This window comes from Artemia sp. Qi Xiang Cuo, chromosome 10 (assembly GCF_049724085.1).
Source record: "Artemia sp. Qi Xiang Cuo chromosome 10, ASM4972408v1, whole genome shotgun sequence".
In the NCBI taxonomy this organism is placed as follows: Eukaryota; Metazoa; Arthropoda; class Branchiopoda; order Anostraca; family Artemiidae; genus Artemia; species Artemia sp. Qi Xiang Cuo.
In genome coordinates this window covers 42,236,817-42,264,738 of record NC_142803.1, presented here as the reverse complement: position 1 = coordinate 42,264,738, position 27,922 = coordinate 42,236,817, and the positions used below count along the sequence as shown (strand labels likewise).

At 34.9% G+C, this 27,922-nt stretch overlaps 2 protein-coding genes across 2 annotated transcripts in view; one reads left to right on the top strand and one right to left on the bottom strand.

Annotated features, from left to right (window-relative positions):
* The window catches only part of LOC148947778 (uncharacterized), a 192,139-nt gene that overhangs the window by 85,592 nt on the left and 78,625 nt on the right, over positions 1–27,922 (bottom strand). The window contains exons 9-10 of the mRNA XM_089096007.1: positions 22,293–22,481; positions 2,212–2,451 (exon numbers count right to left, since the gene is read on the bottom strand). Of these exons, the coding sequence (XP_088952133.1) occupies positions 2,212–2,451; positions 22,293–22,481 (429 nt within the window). The remainder of the gene's footprint in view (positions 1–2,211; positions 2,452–22,292; positions 22,482–27,922) is intronic.
* Positions 8,288–20,074, top strand: LOC148947779 (alpha-crystallin A chain-like). Its single transcript, XM_089096234.1, has 3 exons — positions 8,288–8,579; positions 17,983–18,168; positions 19,865–20,074. Exons 1-3 carry the CDS (start codon positions 8,319–8,321, stop codon positions 19,970–19,972), a joined length of 555 nt encoding a protein of 184 aa, XP_088952360.1. The 5' UTR covers positions 8,288–8,318; the 3' UTR covers positions 19,973–20,074.

Here is a 27,922-nt window from a genome sequence, read left to right as displayed (position 1 = left end):
TCCGTACTGGTATGAGGAAATCTGATACAGTTGGGCTCTGGTTTTTTACTACCCTTACTCTAATCTTCAACTTAAAATACATGTTCCTATAAGTAGCAATTATAGATCTGTCAAGACCTCTCTTAAACGCAGAGACAAGCAGTTGTGCATGGATACCCGAATCAAAAGCCCTGCGAACGTCATGGCCTGAAAGTACCATGGTTTCTCTTTTAGCATCTGCATCCAACAAAACATTAGACAATAGGCTATGCACGTGCTCGCGGCTAATATTTCTCTTGAAACCGAACTGCGAATCTGGCGTACTACAAACATACTTTATCTCCTCAATAACTAATAACTCCATCAATTTACAAAAAACGGGAGCAACGGCTATCGGGCGGAGAACAACATTCAGATGGGTCTTTACCTTTCTTGATGACAGGGGTGATTACACCGGTACAGAAAATATCTGGCACTAGACCGCAACTAAAAATCATTTGGAATGTAAGTGCTAGATGTACTGTTAACAGTTCACTACCGAGACTATGTATTTGAAAGAATACCTGTTTTGCAAACGTGCATGATATAATATATATATATATATACATATATATATATATATATATATATATATATATATATATATATATATATATATATATATATATATATATATATATATATATATATATATATATATATATATATATATATATATATATATATATATATATATATATATATATATATATATATATATATATATATATATATATATATATATATATATATATATATATATATATAACCTGAGATATTCTGGATAAAAAAAAAACGATCTAGATACGTCAGAAGTTTCAAAAAATTAGTTGAGAGCATAATTTTTACAATTCAAAAACCATAAAAAAGTGAATCAAAAGTTTTAAACTTAGTACATATCGTTGTTAGAAATCGGACTAGCTTGAATAATCAAATATCTTTGAACAGACCGCAATATGAAAAGACGTTAAGTTGCGTAAAAAGCACAAAACTGGTATTTGCAAAAATACTTGTATATATTTTAACAAGGGATTACAACAATTCAAAATCTTAAAAAATAAAACCAAAAGTTTGAAGCTTAGTAGACATTGTTGTTAGAAATTGGACTTGCTTTAATAATCAAATATCTTTGAAAAGATACAGTTTGAAAAGACATTAAATAGCGTAAAGAGCAAAAAAACTGGTAGTTGCAAAATATTTGTATATATTTTAACAAGGGATTACAACATTTCAAAAAACCTTAAAAACGAAAACCAAAAGTTTGAAGTTTAGCAGATATCGTAGTTAGAAATCGGACTTGCTTTAATAATCAAATATCTTAGAAAAGATGCAGTATGAAAAGACAGCAAATTGTCTGCGGTCAGAAGACAGGCGAAAATGAGAATCTATATATAGAAGCCTGCTACGTGCCAAGTGCCGTGGCCCGGTTGCTGGTAATTACAAAAATATTTGTAAATATTTTAACAAGGGATTACAATAATTCAAAAACCTTAAAAAAGAAAACCAAAAGTTTTAAGCTTAGCCTAGCAGGTATCGTTGTTAGAAATCGGACTTACTTTAATAATCAAATATCTTTGAAAAGACCACAATATGAAAAGACAGCAAATTATCTCAAATTGCCTAGGGTTAGAAGACAAGCGAGTGTTTAGTATCTAAGAGCCGTTACACTCTGGTCAAGATAGGCAAAATTTTCTCTCTCAAAGTTAGAATCGACGCAGCCGTGCACAAACACATGGTGATATTATCCTTAAAAACTCCCTTCAGACTGCAAAAACCTATTTTAAACAAAATATATAAAAAAACTGATCATTGTTGTATGAGTTTGATCGCAAAATTAGTGAGCTCCTACATATGCCAGCTGTCCCAAATCAAAGCACAGTATGTGAAGTTTTCCATGGTTTTGATTCAGGTGTAGCACATATTGTTTCAGCTTTTGCCCATTTAACCAATATAACTCACCAGAATAGCCTATTGGGTGTATTCGTTTTTAGTTTACTTTGATTCAAAGCACAATTTGCACAATCATTGACCATAACATATGGAAACTTCATGCTAAAATTGCTTAAAACTTTTTTTTCTTATAATTTATTTTGAGAATGAACCTTTAAGAGTGAACTCCCAATCTGTCCACTCCAAAATTGCTCCTCCTAAATATATCGTCTAGGTTCACAAACGTAAAAGTTAAAATCTTACTGATCCCTTGTATCTATGATTTGAGCCATACAGGCGATGATCCCACGGCATTGAAGTCTCCTCCCATTGACCATTTGATCTCCGATCTCTCTGGTTGCTGGCAGTTCTCAAATCTAAAGAGCTTGATGCAACTTGAGACCATGGGTCAAATGGGGCCGGCAAGTGAGAGTAGCGTCTGTCAGGAGTAGCACTTCTACCTCTATGGGGACTTTTTTCTCTTGACAGGCTTCTCGCTTTTACCTAAAAAAAGGTGCAATTTTTTTTATTTTCTTTTTCCTATAGCTAATATAGCTGATTTGATCAGTCCAAGGAAACACCTTTTATGAAAATTATGAGGATAAATATTATGAAAGATACGATAAAAAAAACTCTATGATTGGAATGGATATGTGCCCATGTTTTATTTTATATCAGGGTCCAACCCTAACAGGAATTATCTACTTGAATAGGTATATAGCCTATTTGTTTAACTATAGGTAACTATTTTATAAATACAGGTCATATACTTTAAACGCATAGTTTGATTTTAAAGAAAATCAAGTTACTTGATAGGCCTACCTTCTTTAGCTTTAAGGTTGTATCTCGAATTTTTCAGGTACTTCTTCTTAAAACATTGGGTGACCTGTCCCTTTATTCTCTAATAGAAAAACTTCTACATCACTTAAATGTGTGTTAGGTGAAAAAGGTCAAAGTTTAAACTCGTTTATTCTCTATTTTCCTTTTGGTTTTAATTAGCAAGGCAGTGTGATCTAAGAAACCATTTAGTAAATCCTCTTTAAATTTCTTTTTTCGTGTCGATGCTTCAGACCGTTAGGGGTAGCTCTATAGATGGTGTTCTCTATTTTTAGAAAGGTCTACTCTCTATACATAAGAAGAAAAGCTCACCATAGAAACTTTATTCCTGCCATCTAATGTCCACTGGTATATTTCACTGGCATCTTTTTCAAATATATTTACTTCTATCATTTCATTACTTTTGTAGTACTGTTATTTTAGTATAAAAAAGTGAAGTTTTTCGATTCTCTCAATTTTTGCTAAGACTTAAGCAAATTTTTCGGGCAAAATGGTGCGACAAATTCAACCTGACACATTAAAAAACACTGCTATTTATAGTTCAAATATTATTTAGGCTAAAAAATTATATAGTTTGTGGTCTCAAAAAAGAGTGCAGGTGAAGAGAAGAGCCCCTGCACCCTATAAAATATAATTCTAGGCGTTTACCCCCCCCCCCCCGAAGATCACCCCCCCCCCTTAAAATACCTCCCCGGACTCACTCAAGTCTATGCTGTGTAAAATTCGAGAACAAACCGGCTTTTTCGTTAGTTTCTTCGTGTAGAAATAAATTTGGGCTATAGATTTACAAATTAGGGGGGGGGGTGTGAAGTATAGAGGGACAAAATATATGGGAAATATGTAATTTGGGCTATATATTGGCATATAAGAGGGGGGGGGTAAAGTATTTGGATAGTTTGAAGCCAGAAAACAATTCTTTCTCGGTATATGGCCATCTAAAAAAAAATGCAGAAGAATAGCGAGGTATATGGAAATTTTGTTAACTAAAAAAAGAAAAAAAAAATCCCAGCATTAAGTAAAAGTAATGTTTCATTTAAGTGTTTTTCCAAGTGTTAAATGTTTTTTGTTTTTTTTTAATGACCGTTTTTCCAAGTACTAAGTACTATTACTAGGTTAATGTAGTGTTTCATTTAAGTGTTTTATGATGGTGGCTGATCAAAGTTTATGTTATTTGTGCCTTTCATTTATGTTATTTTACTGTGTTCATGGCCGAATATTTCGCTTTAAAATACACTTATCTAAATGAAATCTATCTAGTATCTAATATCACATCTATCTAATATACAGAATAATTGTACCAAGCACATTTTGCATGCAGACCCGCTATTCTTTACCCCTCCCCCTAATATGCAAATCTATAGCCCAAATTTATTTCCAAGTTAACGAAGAAATTAACGAAAAAACCGCTGTGTTCTCGAATTTTACACAGCGTAAACTTGAGTGAGTGGCGCACGTACCAAATGACGCAAGGCACAAGTACCAAAATTCCTTCCCCCAACGGAAAAAAAAGCTCAAATAAAATTCTAAAATTTGGAAAACCTTATTTTCCACGGGGGGGGGGGTATTCCCGGGGGTATTTACCGGGGGGGGGGGTATATCCGACGGCGGGTTATTTTCCACGGGGGTATTTTCTAGGGTGTATTTTCCGGGGGGGGGGGTGATATTATCCGCGGGGGTGTATTTTCCGGGGAGTAATCGCCGGGGGGGGGGGGGGTTAAACGCCGGCCACCATAAAATATATGATGAATATATGAGAAAAGATACACTATTTAAGGCAATGAAATACCTTTTATTTCTAGCACTTTCTTGAAACGGCCACTTATTCCTATTCAAGAAGAGCTCTTTCCATATAATTTAGGTATATAAATGTACTTAGGAAGAAACATTCTACAGATACATCGCCATCCGGACAAAATCTGGGTATCCAATCGCACAAACTTGAGATAGAGCAACCGAGGTCACTTTATTTCATTAAGGGGGGTTAAAGCCGAGCATTTTCTAAAGGGGGCCAACAAATGTTTCATTTAAGTGTTTTTCCAAGTGTTAAATGTTTTTTGTTTTTTTTTAATGACCGTTTTTCCAAGTACTAAGTACTATTACTAGGTTAATGTAGTGTTTCATTTAAGTGTTTTATGATGGTGGCTGATCAAAGTTTATGTTATTTGTGCCTTTCATTTATGTTATTTTACTGTGTTCATGGCCGAATATTTCGCTTTAAAATACACTTATCTAAATGAAATCTATCTAGTATCTAATATCACATCTATCTAATATACAGAATAATTGTACCAAGCACATTTTGCATGCAGACCCGCTATTCTTTACCCCTCCCCCCCCCCTAATATGCAAATCTATAGCCCAAATTTATTTCCAAGTTAACGAAGAAATTAACGAAAAAACCGCTGTGTTCTCGAATTTTACACAGCGTAAACTTGAGTGAGTGGCGCACGTACCAAATGACGCAAGGCACAAGTACCAAAATTCCTTCCCCCAACGGAAAAAAAAGCTCAAATAAAATTCTGAAATTTGAAAAACCTTATTTTCCACGGGGGGGGGGTATTCCCGGGGGGTATTTACCGGGGGGGGGGGTATATCCGACGGCGGGTTATTTTCCACGGGGGTATTTTCTAGGGTGTATTTTCCGGGGGGGGGTGATATTATCCGCGGGGGTGTATTTTCCGGGGAGTAATCGCCGGGGGGGGGGGGTTAAACGCCGGCCACCATAAAATATATGATGAATATATGAGAAAGGATACACTATTTAAGGCAATAAAATACCTTTTATTTCTAGCACTTTCTTGAAACGGCCACTTATTCCATATTCAAGAAGAGCTCTTTCCATATAATTTAGGTATATAAATGTACTTAGGAAGAAACATTCTACAGATACATCGCCATCCGGACAAAATCTGGGTATCCAATCGCACAAACTTGAGATAGAGCAACAGAGGTCACTTTATTTCATTAAGGGGGGTTAAAGCCGAGCATTTTCTAAAGGGGGCCAACAATGATGAAGTGTCATTTTCACTACATTATCCAGAAAAAAATTATATTTTTAGTACAACTATTTTGCAAGTTTCTGACACTTATGGCTTAGGAGAAGGATTCCTTAACTGACTCTCAAATCTCGTCTCTTGCTGGGTTAATCGCCCTACAATTTGTTTTCTAATTCAGTACTTTTCCAAGGCTTTGCTAAGACTCCTTAAAAACTAGCGGCGCTTGATACTCACTCCAGCTGCTACCTCCATTTGCAAAGACCTTGCAAAGATTACATATAATTTGCTATTTCACAATTTTTTTTATTCATTCTTCTCACACCCCCCCCCCCTCCTCTCCCAAAATAATTTCTAAATGCATGTGACATGAGTTTTTGCATGACCTTGTAGTATAAAACTAGAATTGTATCTAATTTTTGTCCTTAATGTGTATTTATTTTTTAAAACAGATAGCCGTTATTAGATTTTATTTTTCAGGGATGACTATCAAGCTATATGACAAAGGACCATGTACTATCTAATTTTGACAACAGAATCCTAAACAGGGAAACTTGGTTTTACAGATCAGTGGTATGGAACAAAACTTTAGAAGCATGTTCTGAGTCATTTCGAATTTAAAGTATCAGTTTTCCACAATGCTTCAGTGAATATCAGCCGGTTTAAAAACCAACTATTTGTATATAAGCAGAGTTTTGAAGTCAGTAAAGCATCAAAACCTTCCTAGATCTCTAAGGTAAATGATCAGTTCTATTCACTATTGTTTAAACTTCGGATTTTTCTAGAGAACATTGTTTTTGTGGGTAATTTGGTGGCTTTTGTGTACAAAATTCTTATAAGCATTAATTTCAATTTGCACTAGACTAGCTTTTTAATCTTAGTTCGCATTCATTTTAGGTTATTTGAAAAAATGATTTAACAAATTTTTTACTTTGGTCCAAGTTTACTTTCGAGTTAACTGACGATTTACTGAAAAAAAACATACAAATGTTTCAAGTATAAATTGCTAAAGAAGTAAAAAAAAAGCCTAAACTGTAATTTTACCTAGGTTAACATTTGATTTGAGATCCGTATAATCTTGCCGTTCCATTACTTGGGAGAAACAAGAAAACGGATGATCGGAGTCCGAAAAATTGCAAAAAGAGCATGTTATTTTAATATTCCTTATAGCGATAAGAACAATAAATTCTTGGGGGAGAAGGAACCTAAGTGAACATGTTTTCGACTTTTATTGCAAAAATTTTGTGAAATGTTAATGAACATTATGAGTTCCATACAAAAAATTGTTTGATTAGAATAAGTAAATAATATAAATTTATAAACTGAAGAAAACTTTAGAATGTGCCTTTATGGGCTTTATGGGCATTTTTATGGGCTTCAAGAATGAAAAATAGACTCCTCTTCCATTTTCGTTGCATGGATACAAAATTAACCCAAACATGAAATGCATTCAACTTTCAGCAACTTTGAAATTGTACCTGGTAAATCAATTCGTTCCTGATAACGAATATAACAGTTGTAGGCCAAGAGCTCTAAGAGCTATCCGTGCTCTTACTCTACAAAAAGGGATTTTGAAAGTTGTGTATAATCAAAAGAAGTCATTGTTTACCTGAAAAGGATGGCCAAGACAGCATGCTTATTTATTGTTTTTTCTGTTGTTGTTTTTTTTTTTGTAATTGCATTGAACCAATGATCGTAAAATATCAAAACAGGGCTCACGTGAGCGTTCTGAAAATCCTAGACCCCTATTTATCTAATTAAAAAGATTGCGATACAGCAAAGCGGTGATGAAACCACAGGTTCAGGCCTAAAGTAGTAAAGTAACACAAAGTGAAATTTTAGGCCAAAGTTTTGAACTTTAAGTGAGTGGTCCGACCTTTAGACTGATATGACTAGTGGTTTCCTGGAATCATCGCAGAATACAAAAATATATAACTAGTTGGTAATTGCAAACAATTTACTTGTGCAATGTCTTTCAAAACAATTGGACTAAATATTGTAATGATTAAAGAAAATACAGCTAAATAGGCCCCACGATCTCTAATGCGTTACGATTTTTCCATTTGATTAAACAAAACAACAGTGGACATAGGAGTAGCCTATACAGGCAAATCATGGCATTTTCTGAAATTTTTCAATAAAAGGAATACGGGCAATTTTTTAGAACTATTTTTTTGCGTTTATTTTTCCTCTTAAATTAGAAGATTTAGCAGACAATATAATCTAAAAGAATGATCAGTGATCTCCAGACTACAAAAAGATAGAAGGAAGAGAAGTGGTAGATTTAAGACAAGAAGGGCTCCCAGTGGCTTGGATTCAATTTAATTTATTGCAGTTTACTTGTATTTATTTATAATTTGTTGACCAACGAAGGAGCAACTAAGTCCCCCCTCCTCATGGCTTTGATGAAATTTAATTGGGTTCAGCTGTACTACTGTTGATAAGAGCCCGTGAAACCGAAATTTGAGCCAATGCTGCACATTTTACAATTAACGTTGTCTATTTTTCAGGGTATTTGAGCATTTCTTCAATAAGGAAACAATGAATTCTCAACACAACCAATCCCGAGTTCCTATTCACGTTCGCCAGTTCTACCGTGATGAAAGCCGCCCAGTAAGAATTTTCTATCAGCACTTTGGAAATGGTATTTCTCCAGAGGATTATACTTCCGTCCTTGCCATTGGTAAAAACTACCAAAGTTTCAACAGCTACGGAAGAAAAGAAACTGGTGTTTCTGAGCTAAGGATTGATAACGACAGGTTCCTTGTCTTAGTTGACATGCAACATTTCTCCCCTGACGAGGTAAGAAACTTATTTTAATTCGATAAGACGCTTCTGAAGGATTCAGGAAAAGGTCTTTTGCTTCCTTACCTCTTTTTCACCATTTGTGTAGAATGACTAGACCAATGCAGAGCTATCTATCTTTGTTTACTTTAGAGTTTTCTACCCCGTGTTTGCATAGAGAAAAAAAAATAGAGGCCAAATTCTGAATTTGCAGTCAAGTTTCGTATTAGCCCAGAATCGTGATATTCTCTATTCACGCTATTCTACAATGGAAGATAGATAGATAGATAGATATTGCAACAAAAGCCACTTTGGGCCATGGCGAAAATAACGAATAACACAAAATAATACCACATGATATTAACACACACAACAGGGTATATAATAATGACGATGAAAAAGCTTAACAGTTGCAAAAAGAAAAGAAACATACTAAGGCATATAATACCATGAAATTAACATAATTACACAAAATGTCGCAGACATGATCAATGCATTTTAAATGCTTTAAAGCTACATGGATCATGGCTACAAAAAAGAAAAGGAAAATGCTTCAAGTAAACCATATAAAATAACTTTCAAGATTCTTTGTTGTCCCGCCTATCGTCCACCCTCCAAAAATCTCCCTCTGTGCTGCTTGGCTACAAGCGTTTAACTCCCCACATTCTTGATATCCACTTTACACTTAATTTTTTAAATTCTGACCATCCAATCCTTCCCATTAACCCCAATCCCAAAAATTTCTACCCTCAAATCCTTCAACTCCACATAAAGTGCTCAAAGTCATCATTTTCTCCAAACATCGGGCAAAAATACAGACCATTCCGCGACCTAAACCTCCCCAAATACTTTCTTCTTTCACCGAAACGCATAAAAGTACCCGTTATTGAAATAACCCACCTTAGATCCTCCCCCTGAAGTTACACTTTAAAACAATATTCCTCCCCTCATGCCTCCTTGACCTCAGCGTACACACCTAGAGACGCTGCCGTGGTCCGACCAGCCTACCATAACTGGATCTCCTGCTCTTGCAGTTCACTCTTTGCCTCTTTTGCCACGGATCCCACTTCTCCTGCTATGCCTACCCCCTGATTCAAAATTCCTGACACCCCACAATTATTCAGTATTTTTATTATTTGATTTGGCCATGAATCTTTCCTATTATTATTTACCATTTCTCTGTATGATACCTTAACTAATCTATCCTCAGGCAATGCTGTTATCCTTTCCCAAAACTTAACCATTTTTACTAGTCTCTTATTCCTAAGTGTATCTAGGCCTAAATCTCCTCTTACTAATAGACTACTAAACCTATTAATTGAATCTAATAGTCTCTTAAAGTGCCTAAGTTGAATCCTTTCTAACCTCATTCCCTTCTCAAAACCCACAATTCTAATCCATAATGATTTACTGAAATCAACCTTCCCTCAAAAACTCTCTTCTGCAGCTTAATATCATCTAGGCCTAATTCCTTAATACTACCTCTAAAAAACATTCCCATTTTCCTATTCCCTTTAATTACCACTTCCTCTATAAGCCTCTTCCATTTTCCATTGGCCGTTAACTTAATTCCTAAATAGTTAAATTCATCCACTATTTTCGTTTCCTCCCCTCTATAGCTAGATCTTAGCCCCCCCCCTATTTTACCACTAGTCCTAAACATCATAACTACCGACTTATCTATATTCAAAGCTAACCGCTTTTCCTTAAAAAAAAATTTAATAAAAAAAACAAGTTTTATTAACTGAAAGTAAGGAACGACATTAAAACTTAAAAACGAACAGAAATTATTCCGTATATGAACGCGGCTGTCCCCGCCGCAACGCCTCACTCATTACGCTAAATTTTTTTATATTTTAAAAAAAAATAAGTGTTGAGAGAAAGACAAACTTTAGCGTAAAGAGCGAGGCGTCGCACAAGGGACAGTCCCTTTCATATTAGGAATAATTTCTGTTCGTTTAAAGTTTTAAAGTCGTTCTTGGTTAAATGGCTTTCTCGAAACTTGTTTAATTTTATTTACGAATGTGTTTACTAGTAATAAATATACGTAACTTACGAATTAACTTACGTAACGAACTTCTATATTCATATATTTTTAATGCGTATATTAGGGGGCTCACCTACTAGTCAATACCTCGCTCTTGAAGCTAAAGTTATTCTTATCGGGGGATTAAGTCATCCTAATGGACATACTTATCTTATTTTCAACCATGCTGAACAAAATGGCTATCTCAAAATTTTGATCAGGTGACTTTGGGATAAAATGAGCGTGGGAGGGGGCCTAGTTGCCCTCCATTTTTTGGTCACTTAAAATAAGCACTAGAACTTTTAATTTCCGATCTAATGAGTCCTCCCACGATATTCTAGGACCACTGGGTCGATACGATCACCCCTGGGAAAAAAAAACAAACGAAAAAACAAATAAAGAGGCATCCGTGATCTTTCTTCTGGCAAAAAATGCAAAATTCCACATTTTTGTAGATAGGAGCTTGAAACCTCTACAGTAGGGTTGTCTGATACGCTGAATATGATGGTGTTATTTTCATCAAGGTTCTATAACTTTTAGGGGGTCTTTTTCCCTTTTTTCGAAAATCAGCCAAATTTCCTCAGGCGCGTAACTTTTGATGAGTACGACTAAACTTGATGAAAATTATATATTTGAAATCAGCATTGAAATCTGATTCTTTTGATGTATATATTGGTATCAAAAACTCCTTTTCTAGAGTTTCGGTTACCATTGAGCCTGGTCGCTCCTTACTTACAGTTCGTTACCACGAACTGTTTGATACTCAGACGCTAAGTCAAGGAGTTTTTGAAGATTTTCCTTACTATTACTATTATCTGTAAGCAACTTGACACTTGGTGCCTTTTTCTGCTTTAGATATTCCTCTACGTATATCATTAACATATAGAGAGAATAGCCTAGGAGACAAAGTGTATCCTTGGTTCAACCGGACCCTCCTTTGTACTACCTTCGATATACGTCTACCAGTCTTCACAACTTCCCTCACTGCCAAATACATCTTAACTACAATCATTATAAATGCTCTCGGTAGACCTATTTATTTAAAAAAAAATGTTGTCCGTAATTCCCTATCAACTCCTTCTAACGCCCTTCTGAGGTCTAGAAACGCTACAAAAAGCTCATCTCCGCCCATTACCTCTAATACCTTTGAAAAAATAATCGCTATCATCGGTATTGCCCAAACCCGTGTCCACTTCCAAATTATTGCCTGTATGGTAATGGAACAAATCTACCTCCCATACTTTTAAGAAATTTACATACCTCATCTTGGGTTACAGGCTGAAAAAGCTCTTGATTTTCTTTTGTAAAAGGTCTATCTGACCGATGGCTTTCTAATCCTACTATGTTCCTAAGATCTACATTTTCATCTAATCCGCTATTTCCTTGCCTCTCCGTTTCCTGTAAATAATCTGGCCAGCTTTCAGCAGGTGGAATCCTCCTTTCTTTATTCCTACCCCCTAACGAACTTTTCACTAGCTTCCAAAATTCTCTACTATCGCTACCTCTAAATGCTTCTCTATTTTTTTACTCCTCTCATATCCGAATGACCTCTTTCTCCCCTTTATAAGCCTTTTATACTCTCTCCTCTCCATCTTATATTCCTCACAATACTTATAAAACTGTCCCTTCCCTCTATACTCTTTTAATAATATAATTAAACTATTCAATATATGTCTCCTAGCTCGACACAGGCTGTAAAAAACCTCTCCTCAAACCCCTCTCTCCCAGTTGCAACCCTCTCCCCTATTGAATATACTACTTGACTCAATTTTCCTATAGAACTTTCAATTTCCCCATCTTCCACTAATCCACAAACTTACGTAACGAACTTCTATATTCATATATTTTTAATGCGTATATTAGGGGGCTCGCCTACTAGTCAATACCTCGCTCTTGAAGCTAAAGTTATTCTTATCGGGGGATTAAGTCATCCTAAAGGACATACTTATCTTATTTTCAACCATGCTGAACAAAATGGCTATCTCAAAATTTTGATCAGGTGACTTTGGGAAAAAATGAGCGTGGGAGGGGGCCTAGCTGCCCTCCATTTTTCGGTCACTTAAAAAGGGCACTAGAACTTTTAATTTCCGATTCAATGAGTCCTCCCACGATATTCTAGGACCACTGGGTCGATAAGATCACCTCTGGGGAAAAAAACAACAAAAAACAAATAAAGAGGCATCCGTGATCTTTCTTCTGGCAAAAAATGCAAAATTCCACATGTTTGTAGATAGGAGCTTGAAACCTCTACGGTAGGGTTCTCTGATACGCTGAATATGATGGTGTTATTTTCATCAAGGTTCTATAACTTGTAGGGGGTTTTTCCTCCTTTTTTCGAAAATCAGCCAAATTTCCTCAGGCGCGTAACTTTTGATGAGTACGACTAAACTTGATGAAAATTATATATTTGAAATCAGCATTGAAATCTGATTCTTTTGATGTATATATTGGTATCAAAAACTCCTTTTCTAGAGTTTCGGTTACCATTGAGCCTGGTCGCTCCTTACTTACAGTTCGTTACCACGAACTGTTTGATACTCAGACGCTAAGTCAAGGAGTTTTTGAAGATTTTCCTTACTATGTCTTCCAATAATCTATATCTGCCAATAATAATAAAATTATATTATCTGTAAGCAACTTGACACTTGGTGCCTTTTTCTGCTTTAGATATTCCTCTACGTATATCATTAACATATAGAGAGAATAGCCTAGGAGACAAAGTGTATCCTTGGTTCAACCGGACCCTCCTTTGTACTACCTTCGATATACGTCTACCAGTCTTCACAACTTCCCTCACTGCCAAATACATCTTAACTACAATCATTATAAATGCTCTCGGTAGACCTATTTATTTTTAAAAAATTTTGTCCGTAATTCCCTATCAACTCCTTCTAACGCCCTTCTGAGGTCTAGAAACGCTACAAAAAGCTCATCTCCGCCCATTACCTCTATTACCTTTGAAAAAATAATCGCTATCATCGGTATTGCCCAAACCCGTGTCCACTTCCAAATTATTGCCTGTATGGTAATGGAACAAATCTACCTCCCATACTTTTAAGAAATTTACATACCTCATCTTGGGTTACAGGCTGAAAAAGCTCTTGATTTTCTTTGGTAAAAGGTCTATCTGACCGATGGCTTTCTAATCCTACTATGTTCCTAAGATCTACATTTTCATCTAATCCGCTATTTCCTTGCCTCTCTGTTTCCTGTAAATAATCTGGCCAGCTTTCAGCAGGTGGAATCCTCCTTTCTTTATTCCTACCCCCTAACGAACTTTTCACTAGCTTCCAAAATTTTCTACTATCGCTACCTCTAAATGCTTCTCTATTTTTTTTATATTCCTCTCATATCCGAATGACCTCTTTCTCCCCTTTATAAGCCTTTTATACTCTCTCCTCTCCATCTTATATTCCTCACAATACTTATAAAACTGTCCCTTCCCTCTATACTCTTTTAATAATATAATTAAACTATTCAATATATGTCTCCTAGCTCGACACAGGCTGTAAAAAAAAACTCTCCTCAAACCCCTCTCTCCCAGTTGCAACCCTCTCCCCTATTGAATATACTACTTGACTCAATTTTCCTATAGAGCTTTCAATTTCCCCATCTTCCGCTAGTCTCAGGCTTCTCTCCAAACATTCTTGCTCATTTTCTTCCATTATTTTCTCCTGAAATTACTTTTCCACCTCAGGACACATAAAGCGGATTCTTCATTTCTATAAATTCTTCTTCTTTCATGTTTTCTACTGCCCTACTCTTACCCATTACCCTACTTCCTTTTCTTTTTGTCTCCACCTTTTTTCTATTATTTTAATTCTATCTTGGCCCTAATTGGTATATTATCAGACCCCACCAGCGCTGCTACCTCAAAATCAACACATGAAGACCAAAGAGACAAATCCACCATAATAAAAAATCAATCAAACTTGGAGATCTCCCACTATAACAAGTAAACTCTTCCTTACTTTTATCCATTCCTATTCTCCCATTAAAAATTACCAACTTATCATTATTACACAATTCCAAAAATTTCCTTCCCAAATATTATTTCTGCGGAAATGATCCCTATTTGCCCTCTGCGGAAGAACCATATTAATATCATCCCAATTTCTTCCCACTGGTACATCCGTGCAATCACGAATAGACCAGAGCGTCTCCCGTGTCGATCTAACATAAGCGTTGAAATCTCGTAGAAAGCAAAGACAATCGGCAGGATACAGTTTCGAAAAGACACATTTCTCCCTCTAAAGAATAGTCCAAGTATCCTCCTCCGAAAATGAACTGGACTCTGGTGGAGTATATATAGCACAAAAAATAATATTTACTTTTGAAAAACAAACTCTTATCCACACTAGATTATATGACGCATTTTTCAGTTTTGAAACTTTACTATCCGAAAATAATTTCTTTCATAATAGAAGAGAAACACCTCCATACGTTCTCCCATTTCTTGTTTTTTTTTTTTTTTTTTTTTTTTTGTGGGCACCAAAATATACGTATTCTTCTATAAATATAGAACTTTCCAACCAAGTCTCAACCACTTTTATCAAGTCCCGCTTGCAACTAATTAAAGTCAATAAACCACGGATTTTATCTTCTGCAAACCCTTGAATGTTCCAATGCGCAATATTTATATCTTTTTTTTCACAATGACCAGCTAACTCCTCGTTCCAGTTTCCCTTTCACTGTTTTATCTCTGATTAAATCCCAGATTTCGTGTCGCAAAATCTTGCCTTTCATTACTAAATGAGTTTATACAGTCACGGAAAAGGGTCTAGTGTTCCTTCCACTATGATATGTTGGGTCATTGAGGCTAATAATTTCTGCATTCGACCTTTTCAAGGCCTGATTAGAAGCAGCCGGCATAGATTTTTTGCACCCTGCGGCGGACGGGGTTGAATCATACTGTCGAAAACGCTATGCGCACAACTAAACGACATCTACGAATTAGTGCTCTCCAGAGACACTTGGAAAGCACTTCTCTCTCTAGCTACATTATTTGCAATTCCACTTTCTAAATTACCTACTTGCTGCTACCCATTAATTCTTTTTTTCTCCATCGTCTCACGGTTCTCTAATTCTTCAGTTCTGCGTGTTTCAAAGTTATAACAATAGCATTTATTTCTAGTAATCAGTTTCGAACCGCGTAGCTTCGCGTCTGATTGACCATCGTTTTTCATTTTATCCATCTCAATTTTTAGTTGGCTTCGTCGAAAATTAAAATAAATCGCGAAATCGACAATCTGGCCTCTATCTATTTTTCTTTTCCTATGGGTGAACATGTGAAAACGTGCAACATTTTTTATTTTGTAGCCGTGGAACTAACCGGAAGAATTGGCATGATGTTGTTGGACAGCATTATATGCACTAAATGAATGACCACTTGCAAAAACTTAGTAACACATTAAAAAATAAAAGTTGAGAAATACGACAAATAATATTTGCTACTAGTTTTTATTGTACTGTACTAAAAGTATAGTGAAATTATAGAACATATTCAGTATCTAATAACGTTTTGAGTGCGAGGTGTGGATTCTGCGAAGAGTATTTTTAAAGAGTAGATTTAATAAGTGTTAAGTAGCATTGGTTCTCAAAATCAATAGATACTAATCAAATTGCCAAAATACAATTGTCGTTTTCGATGAGATAAAAGGAAGATCATTGATGAGAGAAAAATCAGATGCGAAAAAAATAGTCCAAAAAAGTTAATTTCCGAATATGTAGTGAACTATAATGAAAATATTTCAATAAAAGTGAATTAGTATTCGAGATACCTTGGGTTCTCTCTGTTGCAAGTAATCAGGAGTTATCAAATACGTTCGATAGCCTACAGCCTCAAGATTATTCAGCAAAATAGTAAATACGAATTTGAGAAAAAAATAGGTTAAATTTTTGTATGTGTTTGCGTGTATTTATGTATGTGAGTGCGCGGGTGAGTGCTCATGTTAATCGATCTTTTTGTGATGCACGGAATTTCCCATAGAAATTGTGTATAATACAGGCTAAGATCCCTCAGACAGGGGTAGCCTCATTTAGTAGTGGTTCCTGAAACATTGTTTTTAATTGCCAATATTATTACTCTAAAAACCCATCTAAGAGCTCAAAGAATTCTTTTACCACACTAAAAAAAAATCCTGACAAAATTATAGCAGTCATTTATAAGTAAAGAGTGGTTTGAAAATAAATGTTCATAATGTAACTGATTTCCATTTCCCCAAGAGTATAAATGATAAGCAATTGTTTAAATCTATAAGCACTGTAGACGTATTAGTAACAGTAAGAATTAGACAATACAGTCAAAACAATCATGCTCATAAAGTTTAGTTGTTTGATGGTTTAAAATTTCGGATAAATGGAAAACATTAGAATTGTTAAACTGCGAGAAGCATAAAAATCAAAAAGAAAATTCATGGAGATGCGAACATTGCCATCCTGAATAATAAGAAATTAAATCAGGTTCTAAGTGCTTTTAAATTATTTTTATAGCCCTTCTTCTTGCACTGGAGGAGCCTTAGCAGTGGTCTTTTCACAAATATCTGAACGTATGATGTTTCAACTTTACCTGTTTCCTTTTTCTCTTTTTTTTTGACGTTTCTGTTTCGGGAACTTCCTCGTTTTGTAAATTTCATAAAAATGAGTATTTTTCAATTCATTAACGAACTAATCTACAATTTATACACTGGTTATGATACTACAGAAGCCGCTAGGGTGCTCTAATAGTCCCCATTTGTTGTAATTCTCTTGGTATTTCAATCAATTCTTTATGCTGTGCTGGCTTTAGCGAGCTGAGAAAAAATTTCACAGCAAGCTAGGTACTGGTGCATTATGTGGACACTTCTATATATTAACGAGAGATGAAACCCGCCAGACGGGTTATTTCAAGAGACTACTATTGAGAAATGGAATCCAAAGCGTAGTTTTCATTGCGTTTACGACATTTAAACTGTTGTATTTTGGGGTTTAGGGGGGGGGGGGCAGGTACATAGGTTAGGTTTGGTTATGTTTTTAATATATGCTATGCTTTACCCCCCCCCCCCCATGTGCAAATATATAGCCCAAATTTGCTTCTAAACTATTATATATTCATCTTTTGTTTTATTTCATTAGCATTAACCAAACTTGACTTCTTTAGAAGTATCCACATAATTCACCAGTACCACAAAATGTTTATCAAGATTCTTTGATACACCATAACCAACTTATTAGTCAAATTGTCGAAAATAAAATCAGTAGCGGGTACAAGGAGGAGGGAGGAGTGAAAATTGTCCTCGCTGTTTGCTCAATCATCATGTCAAGCTAATATAGGCTTGGAGCTTGCTTGCTTCAACAATTTGCCGTCCAACACAGATAGGAAATAACCTTTCTAGAACTTTTTGAATTTTTTTTCAGACCAATGTCCGTTCTTTGGATGGATTTCTATTTGTAGAGGCTTATCATGAGGAAAAGGAAGATGAACATGGACTAGTTAGCCGTCGGCTAGTGAGGAAGTACCATATTCCTGAAGGACTTGATGTTGACCAGCTCAATGCTTACTTCACTACAGATGGCGTTCTGATCGTAACTGGCCCAAAACAGGTAATGCCAAACTTAATAAAAAAAACATTTCAGAACTGTAAATTTCTTATTTTAATCCAAGTAAAGTATGCACCATAAGATTTTCTAGGACGTTTTTTCTTTTTTGAAGTCCAATTTCGTATTATGCAATACCATTTACAGAACAAAAATGAATATTTGTTTATCCAATGTATGGAAACTTACGGTCTAGTCTATCCTACATGTAAAACCTTTCTAAATTTTCACCTGTATTCACTCTATTTTTACTTTTACCATTTTTCTAAATGGAAAAATACCATTAAAAGATAATATTGTACCCTGGTATATTTCTAATCCTCTCCCCTCGTGTTTTTCGTGCAGAGAAAACTAATATTTTTTATGCTAGTTGCATTCATTGGGCATCAACAGAGGAACAAAAATTTGATCAAACAGTTCGTGGTAACAAACTGTAAGTAAGGAGCGACAAGGCACAATTGTAGCCGAAACTCTAAAAAACGGAATTTTGTTGTCAATGAATTTATCAATCATATATGCTGATTCCAAATATGTAAGAATCATTAAGCTTAGTGTTATCCATAAAAGGCTTCGAGCCTGAAAACCTTGTTTTTTACGCTTAAGTCTGACTGTTTGTCCCACATTTTTTTTAAGAACGATTCCTGAAACACAAAGGCCGTTTAATTAGAATAGCAAGCCTTTTTAAAAGTGCTAAGAATTATAGCGTGAAGAGCTAGATATTTAGGAGGCAGGCAACCCCTTCATATACAGAATAATTTCTGTTTATTTTAAGCTTTAAAACGAGTTTTTTACTTTTAGTTGAATTTTTTTTTATTTAATTGTTCAAAACATGGGTTTAGTGATGTCTTCTATCACCAATTATGCGGAATGCTGTAGTACTTCACACAGGTAAATGTCATCACTACTTTATAGATTAGTTTATTACTGGCCAGTGATTATAGTGAAGTAGATGATTAAATCAAAGTAATAATATCAAGATATTGTGTTTGATGGGCTTAAGCAGTTGACTTGGGTTTACGATTTTTGACATTGAAAAGAAAAGACAAAAAAAATCCAAACCACAAGAAATAGTGAGAGCTTATTGAGAAATCCAACCCTTATATTACTAAAGCCATTAAATAATCATAAATTTGATATTATGCTTAAGTCACAGTAGGAAAGAGCGTCTTATGACGAAGCCGTATGTCTGTTGTGCTATATTATTTAAACTGTCAAGAATGTATTTATAGCTTGATTAGGTCCATCAAGGTCTTTTTCTAGTTCTTTTCGTTGCCCTTCTCTTTTCCAGAGCAGTAATTTCTCTTGAACTGGGAAGTGATACCCATTTTGAACAGTAAGTCGGCAGTCCAAAATTAGGGTGCAAGAATGTATGTTCTTACTTTTACCTTGTTTACCTAAGACTAACTGCGTCTTTAGAGTCTTACGGGTAACGTATCTACACTGGTTCATTATTGGTATAGGATTTCTTTTTTCAATCACAAACCAATTTCAGGACCCAAACTCCATAGCTTGGAATGATCTCCAAGGTCACATTGAAACTACCGCAAAATCTTCACTTTAAACTAGCGTGCGCAGAGTATTCTACATATACAGTACATATTATTACTTCATTATATTCCTTTTTTCTATCCGATCATGATATTTACTTTTAAATAAACACATGTAAACTTGAGGGAAAGCTAAATCTATTTTTGTATTTCAGCATATATTTGACCAGCACGGACGCAACGACCGCCGAATCTCAATTACTCAAACAAACCAAACATCCGCAAGTGTTCAGCAACAACAACAATATCCCAAAAAGAAGTGAGCTGTAAATTTACCCTACGTAATCTAGCTTAAAGCGTTTCTCTATATACTATAAGCTTTAAAATTGTATGTTGTAGTTTTCGAATACAGCTTCTGGCATCAATTTTGTCCATTTTGTTTTAATTATGTTATAGGATAGTAAGACGTATGGATTTATCTAAAACCTTAAAAAGACCCCTGTTGAAAAGTTGACAGGGATAGAGAATTGATATATATATATATATATATACAAAAAGACACATATTGCGTAATTAGTATTGCGTAATAGGCAGTTACTTAGGGGGAAAGAAAGGAGGTATTCTGGCCTGTGCCCTTCCAGTACAAATTTCGAAATGTTTACCTATAGTTGATATATTTTCTTCTATATTTCATTTAATTTGGCCATTTTTTAAGCAGTGCCCCTCCCATGAAGCAGATTCATGTTTAGTGGATAGGGTACCAAAAAGTTATCCCGCTTTACAACTGCGGTTCCAGAGGAGTAGCAAAGGAGTTTTAGGCATATAAATTTTATCAATTTCAAATTTCTGCTAAATTTGCTAAAAATATTCCTTTTCTCTAATTTTGTGCATGACAAATAACTTTTCACTGTTGAAATAACTGTAGAAAACTATATATTATGAGAAAGTTGCTTCATTCCAATTTTCATTCAAGTGTGTTCCAACCAATGAGAGAGAACACATTTGATTTTAACTAAAATAGATTATTTAATACGAACTTTACAGGAAACACTTGAAACCTCTTTTGGAAATAAAGAGTGAAATTGAAATTTCAAAAAAAAAGATTTTCAAAGAAATCCAAAGAGCAGTATTAAAACCTAAAATAAGTATAAATTAAGTCATTAAACAAGTGAATATTGGCCAATAAATATAACCTTATAAACCTTATATAACCTATAATCAATATAACCACGATTAGTATTGTGTAGCTTTGACTAGTACGTGACTTTCTTCTTTTTTTTGTCAATGTTTTGGTAAATGAAAAACACACTGTTCGAAATAAATACTGATTGTTGTAAAATGCCGACGACACTTGCATTTTAGGGAGCACGAGGGTTGGCAGCCCAACTCTTACTTGTAAATCTTTAAAAAAGTATTATGATCTTTTTTTCGGTGTTGTTGTAATATAACACACCGACTGTCTTAAAAAAAAAAATTTTCTTTTCGAAAAATAAGAAAACACAAGACACAAATCAGTTTAAGTAAAGCCCAAGTTGCACTCTAATGTTTAGAGGTTTAAGGGAAACAGCCCCTTAATACCTCTTACAACCCCCTTAAAGCCTATTTTTGGTCAATTTTATTGTTTTTATGATTGACTCATTACATTACTTTATTTCTGTTTATTTTAGCTTTTAATATGGCTATTTAAATTCCTTTGAATTTTTTTTTTGAAAGCTTTGTCTCAAGTTTCGTTTTTGCTCTTTGATTCTATTAGAGAGAGTTTGATTTTAGTGTTATCCTATTCTTTTTTTAAATACACATAATAAACCTGACAATTTTTTTAATCAGCCTCTGTCATTGCAAGTAACATTTACAATGCTTACGCAATGCCATTAAATGCCTTTTTAGCATGATGCCATGGTGAAAATGTCATGTTAAAAATGTCACATCATTATCATTATGTTATCATTTTACCATAATATTGTTATTGTCAGTCATTTTCGCATAGTTTTTTTTTCTTTTCACGAGGAGGGGCTTAAGTCATGAGAACCACGAAAGCAAGTAATTTGAATGAAAATTCCTGAAAAACTAGAATTACTGTGTAAGGTGGGCTGTCTCTCTCCAAGAGATGATGCCTATGCTAAAATGTGAATTTTCTCTGTTCTGAGGAGGAAGGCCGTAAACCTTCGGTTTACGGTTTTCCTTCATAAAAAAAAATCGTTAGGTTATCACAGAATTGGCACCTTCAAGCGTAGTAATCCCTATTGGCCAAAATTGATGTTTTGCAGTATATCATCGAAGAAAACGACACATTTTAGAGGTACGAAGTATTTCATCGCGTAAAAAGGACGTTCGTTATTTTAATCTGCATTCCAATTAGCCATCTTATAATATTTTATGGCCACTGATCCAATATGGTTACCCCTACAGAAAAAGAGAGACACACCGCACGAATAATTATGACTTCAGAGAGAGATTAAACGGCTTTTCGACCGGGGACGAGGCTCTTATCTCCAAAGGTATCTTTTTTTCAAAAAAATTCTCCCAGTTTCGTCGGCTTCTTTTAGCCAACCTTAGCAGCATATTGCCACCACTGTATTCCCCGTCATTACTGTTAGATGTCTTTCAACTGTATATATAACTTGTCCAAATGTAAATTCATACCTCATATTCTCCACGATACGTTTTAGGGTCTACAAAATGGAATGCACTTCGCATATTTTCAAAAGATAACCCTCTGCTCAATCTCAGCGGTTGGGTGGAGGGATAGTCACTTGATCTGGTTTCTTCACCCACAAACGAAATTTTCCTCTGTAGTGATAGCACTTCAGGTGTATCCAGGTCGTCATATGTCTTTGAAAAATAATGGGGTTTTAGATAATAGCTAAAAGTAGGTTCTTTAAAAATCTAGAGATAGCCTATTGTCCACTGAATTCTTATTTTCTGGAAAATTTTTTAACAATACCATACTTAATACAAAGTTTTTTTACTTTCTAAATGAAGCTTGAAAAAAAAAACAGGCAGAGATTTGTGATCAAAAGATTCAGTAGACAGAAGGTTTAACCGACACTATTTTCTGTAAGACATCAACGTGTTACGTCTTCTTATAGACCTTATTTCAACAATTCTCGTTGGTCAAATACTATTTCTCATTCAGATGGCAGATGTTTGAACTCAAACTAAAGTAGTTGCTTCAGTACCCGGGTCCGGTGTCAAGGTATCTAAAACTGAGTATACCGATTGCTAAGTTCTGTGCTCAGAAAAATTGATAATGTAATCTAGTTAACATGATATTACATTCGATGAATCCCATTCGATGAGGACTATTACGACCTAAATCAGTTATACCTGAGAAAAATAAGTCTTGTAGGCCTATAGAGATAGAAGAAAACTGGGAACAAATTATTGTTGATGTAGTACCCATTCCATTTTAAAACAAAAAAAAGTAAAGCAACAAGAATGCAAAAAAAATATCACGCGCTACAAAGTATCCGTAGCTTCTCTAATCAAAGAAGTATGCAAAAAAAAAAAAAATATATATATATATATATATATATATATATATATATATATATATATATATATATATATATATATATATATATATATATATATATATATATATATATATATATATATATATATATATATATATATATATATATATATATATATGTATATATATTAACCCTCAGACCCCGATTAAAAAAGAAGTCTCAGAAGTGAAATCCAACTAATCAGATTTTCCAGCGTACCAGAATTACCAAACTGCTATCCTTTTAGACGTCTTTCGATTCCAAGATTAGAAAATTACTAACCCAATTTTAAATCCATGCACTGGCCCGGGTACAGAAGACCCGAATTTATTGAAAACCTTTACAAATTAAAATTCTAAACCATTTTTTTGTCATAAGCCATTTGACCAAGTCTCTACTAAAAGAAACTTGAGAGGATTCCAAATGCTCCAGAAAATAAGTAAACACCTAAGAATCCTGGGCATTTTATACCTTAAATGGAATACTACTACTACTACCATTACTACTGAAAATCACTGCACCACCAAGCCGCATGATACCAACACACCTACGCACGCTCCTCCCCCAACCCTTCCTCTTTACACCCTTTACAGCAATTGTAGCTTACAGAATTTATTAGGACGACAGAAGAACATGTTTTGTAGGAAAAATACATAAACGAAACTCGACATGTGGGGGGGGGGGGATTCTGACATGGGTCTTGGTCATTGATAAATCTTATAAAAAAAGCTTTTAGCAGCTTTGGGTCTAACGAGTAGGCCTATATCAGAATTTTCACTCATGGGCATTTCAGCAATTGAACTTTTAATTGTTGTTCAACTTTGGGTATCTCAGAATTCGAGTTTTTCAACTTTTTTGCTCTATTTTTGCCATCATTGATGCTTTGTGGAAAAAATGACGAAAGGCTATACTCTTTTGAGGCGAGATTTTTTTTTTCCAATCAAAGGACCACAAGATCTTTTGATTTCCGATCATATGGGCGCCCCTCCTAATATTTTTCGACCAGTAGTTAGATACCATCTTTCATGGTGAAAGAAAAAGAAAGAAATATGCAGTGTCACCTATGGAAATAATACATTCTTTGAAGCGGCGTGATAAACCTTTTGTTTGTCTTGGGGCCTCTGAATGCTTATTTTCCCTTAAAAAAAAACAGTTTCAACAAGTACTAATCAAAGTTTTTCAATTAGTATCAATTGCAATTTTTGTTTATATTTTCTAGTTGGTATGCTCAAAAAACAATGGTTACTTCAAATATATCATTTTGAGGTCAAAAGGGGCATTAATTTTCTAGTACGTTCCAAGAGTGTGGAACCATACCCGAGAAAATTTTCGACAGATATTAATAAAAGACAATGTAAATCAAGCTATTTAGAAGTGTTTTGGAAAAACTTCAGAAAGTCAAAAGAACCTGAACTGTATCGACATCATATGGCCTTAATAGCACTTATTAATCCTTTTGCCAAAAGCAAAACGAATATTACAAACAAAAACACATTATTATAAATAACTGGTTTAGAAAAAGAGATAGTCTATCATAGTATATAGTGTATTAGAGGTAATTACTTGGTATATAAGAAAAAAAAACTGTCTTCCTAACTTAGTAACTGAGGTAAATGAGCACTAGAACTAGGTCTAGACCTTACTCATTCATCCAATCACCCATCATATATCACATGAATTTAACAGTTTTGATCTAACTTTAATCATGATTTTTAAATTTCAATTTAGTTTATTTTATTCTCAGTTAAATCAAAAAGCACAGTCAGGACTTAAATCTTTCCTTACGACATCCTCCCACCTTAAACGGCTTAGCCTTAAAAGGTTGGCCAAAAAGGACAATCTTTGGCAATCTGTCATCTTTCATCCGCAGAACAAGCCCTAGCCATCTCAACCTTTCTCTCCTTATCGCCCTAGTAATTAAGATTGCACAACACTCTTCGTACAGCTTACTTTTTCAAATGAGGTCAATTAGTAATGCGGTCAGTTGGTACCCAAAACAATCCGTTGGCAATTTCTCTGGAAAACATCTCTGGAAAATCTTCCTCCATTTTTCGGAGCGTCTATGCTTCAGAACCATGTTTGACCACTTCCATCACTGTAGATTCCAATATCCTAACCTTGGTTTGCAGACTTATTTTCTATTCTTCCAAACCTTTTTCAAACTGTAAAAAAACACCATAGCCTTGGCTATTCTGCTTTTAACATCTTCACTGCACACACTTGACTAACACTAGCCTTTACCAATATACTTAATAATAAAGTCTTTAGTACTATACTTAATAATATTTTTTACTAATAATGCTACCAAGGTAAGTAAAGCTGCCCACTTTATCGATCTATTCATTACCCAACATCACCTTTACTCTTCACTTATTCCTAGCATTAGCGTCTTAAATAAATTAATTAATTAGTCAACTTATACAGCCGTCTTAAAATTAATTTCAAAATATGTCGTAGCACCCTGAACTCGCATAACGTCTAAAAAATCATTCATCATGCTCGGAAGTTCATCTAGGATGCTTAAATTATGAGCATTATCTAAATCCAGGAAAGTTTTTCTTCCAAATTTGACTCCGTATTCCCCCATTATCTTGTCTGTGCTCCTCGAGACAAAGTCCATCAATAATTCATATAAATGGGGATAGAGCACAACCTTGCTTAAATCCTGATTTAATACGAAACCAGCTTCTAATCTCATTTTCCACCTTAACAGCAGCGATGTTATTCTCGTACATAGCAGTAATCACTTTAATACATTTGTCTGGTATACTATATAATCGTAAGACCTTTGCTAAAGATCTTCTATCAGCTGAATCGAGCGCTCAATCATAATCCATAAGGCTGACAACTAAAGGTGTTTTATAACTTAGCCATTTCTCAATTAAAACCTAAGAGTGCGAATCTGGTCGATGCATCCTCTACCCTCTGAGAACCGCACTGTTCTTGTCTTAAAACTTTCTCTACAGTTTGTCTAAAAAGTGTCACAATACTAAGTAATTGGCTACCTATAGAAACCAGGCTAATGCCTCTACAATTACCACACTCACTCTTATCACCTTCTTATACAGGGTTTAATAAGGGTATTCCAGAAATCGCCAGAAATATTCCAGAAAGGCACTTCCTCTTTATCAAAAATCATTTTCATAGTCTTCAGTAGCTTGTTTATAACCTCATAACCACAACATTTAAGAAACTCATTCACCACACAATCAACACCTGGGTATTATTATTTTTAATCCTTTTAGCACTGTCACTAATTTTTTCTCAGAAAATATATCTTCCTTCACATCCAAGGGTTGTGTGTATCTTTTCCTGTAACTCTATCCCGGTTTAGGACATTCTCAAAATGTTCTGCCCATCTCTCTTTAAGCATTTTCTTATTAAAAATTGTGGCCCGTTCCTATCTTTAGCTAGGACAAGTCCAGATTAACTAATCCCTCTCCATTTATTAACATACCAGTACAATATTTTACTATTATGCCACCGAGCTGCATCTTCCAGATCCTCGGCAATTTTATCCATGACCTTTACTTCACACCTCCTTAGTTCATAATTTAGTACTTTCTCCACTTTCTTTGCATTTCTGTTATTTTCATATGATCTGTCACTCGAATAATTCTTCTACAGGCCCCTTCTCCCCTCTATTAAACATAAAGCATTTTCACAAATATGTTTTGCTGCGTTTCTAACTTTCTTCCTTAAGAAACCACCAGCAACTCCACAAATTATTTTTCTAAAATTATTCTTCCATCTTTTATATTGTAAAATTTTAAACTCTCCAATTTAGTGTCCAACTGGTCCTGGAAAGTTTCTCTCAAATTATTATTCTGGAGTCTACAAACCTCATAGCTTCCAGGAAGGTAGTAATTTTTCCAAAGTTTCAGATTTCAATCAACCCTAGGCACTACTAGAAGATGACCTTTGCTATTAACATCAATAACAGCACTCTTATATACCCTAGAATAGATTGATCCTGCAGGTTTTCAGTTTACAGTATGATTATCAATAAGGTAAGCTGTTTTACCATCATGGGAAGACCATGTTAACTTATGAGCTATTTCAAGACCAAATCCTGTATTGGTTATAATTAGATTGCTATACCTACGAAATTGCAGCAGTCTTTAGTTACTACTGTTTTCTTTTCCTACACCAAATTTACATAGGCTAGGTAACTATCTATCCCAATTTTTACCAACCTGAGCATTATAGTCTTAAAACACCATATTTCAACTTTAGACCCTGTCTATTTGTTTTTATAACTGCAAATAAAATTCATCTGAGTCACTACTATCTCCGTTAGTCGGTTTTAGAGGGGCATATACTACTATGACTTATACTCTGCACTTTTTAGCGATAAATGAGTGATTAGTAGTTAATATTAATACTTTCCCAACCTAAACAGGATTTAGAAGCTTCCTTATTCATCATGAGCCCTACTTCGTGTCTATGTACCCCCATCCTTCCTGCCTGGGTAAATAATGTCCAATCACCTAAATTATGTTTCCTATTCCTGGGATATGAGTTTCTGAAACTCCTAAAAAGTTCAGTTACTGAAATTATTTCGACTTCAGGAAAAGTAATGGACTCAGAACCAGTGCAGGATGGGGACCAACACATTTTCTCAAGTCTACACAGAAGCCGGGTTTGAATTGGACAGCAAAAAGTCCCGGGGTACTCCAGTTGAATGGAGGCTTTGTGCAATCCTGGGCCTATCTTGTTCACAACATGGTTTTCAGCACTTGGTGATGCTCTTCTATC

What these genes read in the sequence shown, in the direction of transcription:
- LOC148947779 (XM_089096234.1), top strand. Translation starts at nt 8,319, where the DNA reads ATGAATTCTCAACACAACCAATCCCGAGTTCCTATTCACGTTCGCCAG. An exon ending in AACATTTCTCCCCTGACGAG is followed by an intron (nt 8,580 to 17,982) that starts GTAAGAAACTTA and finishes ATTTTTTTTCAG; the next exon opens with ACCAATGTCCGTTCTTTGGA. An exon ending in TCGTAACTGGCCCAAAACAG is followed by an intron (nt 18,169 to 19,864) that starts GTAATGCCAAAC and finishes TTTGTATTTCAG; the next exon opens with CATATATTTGACCAGCACGG.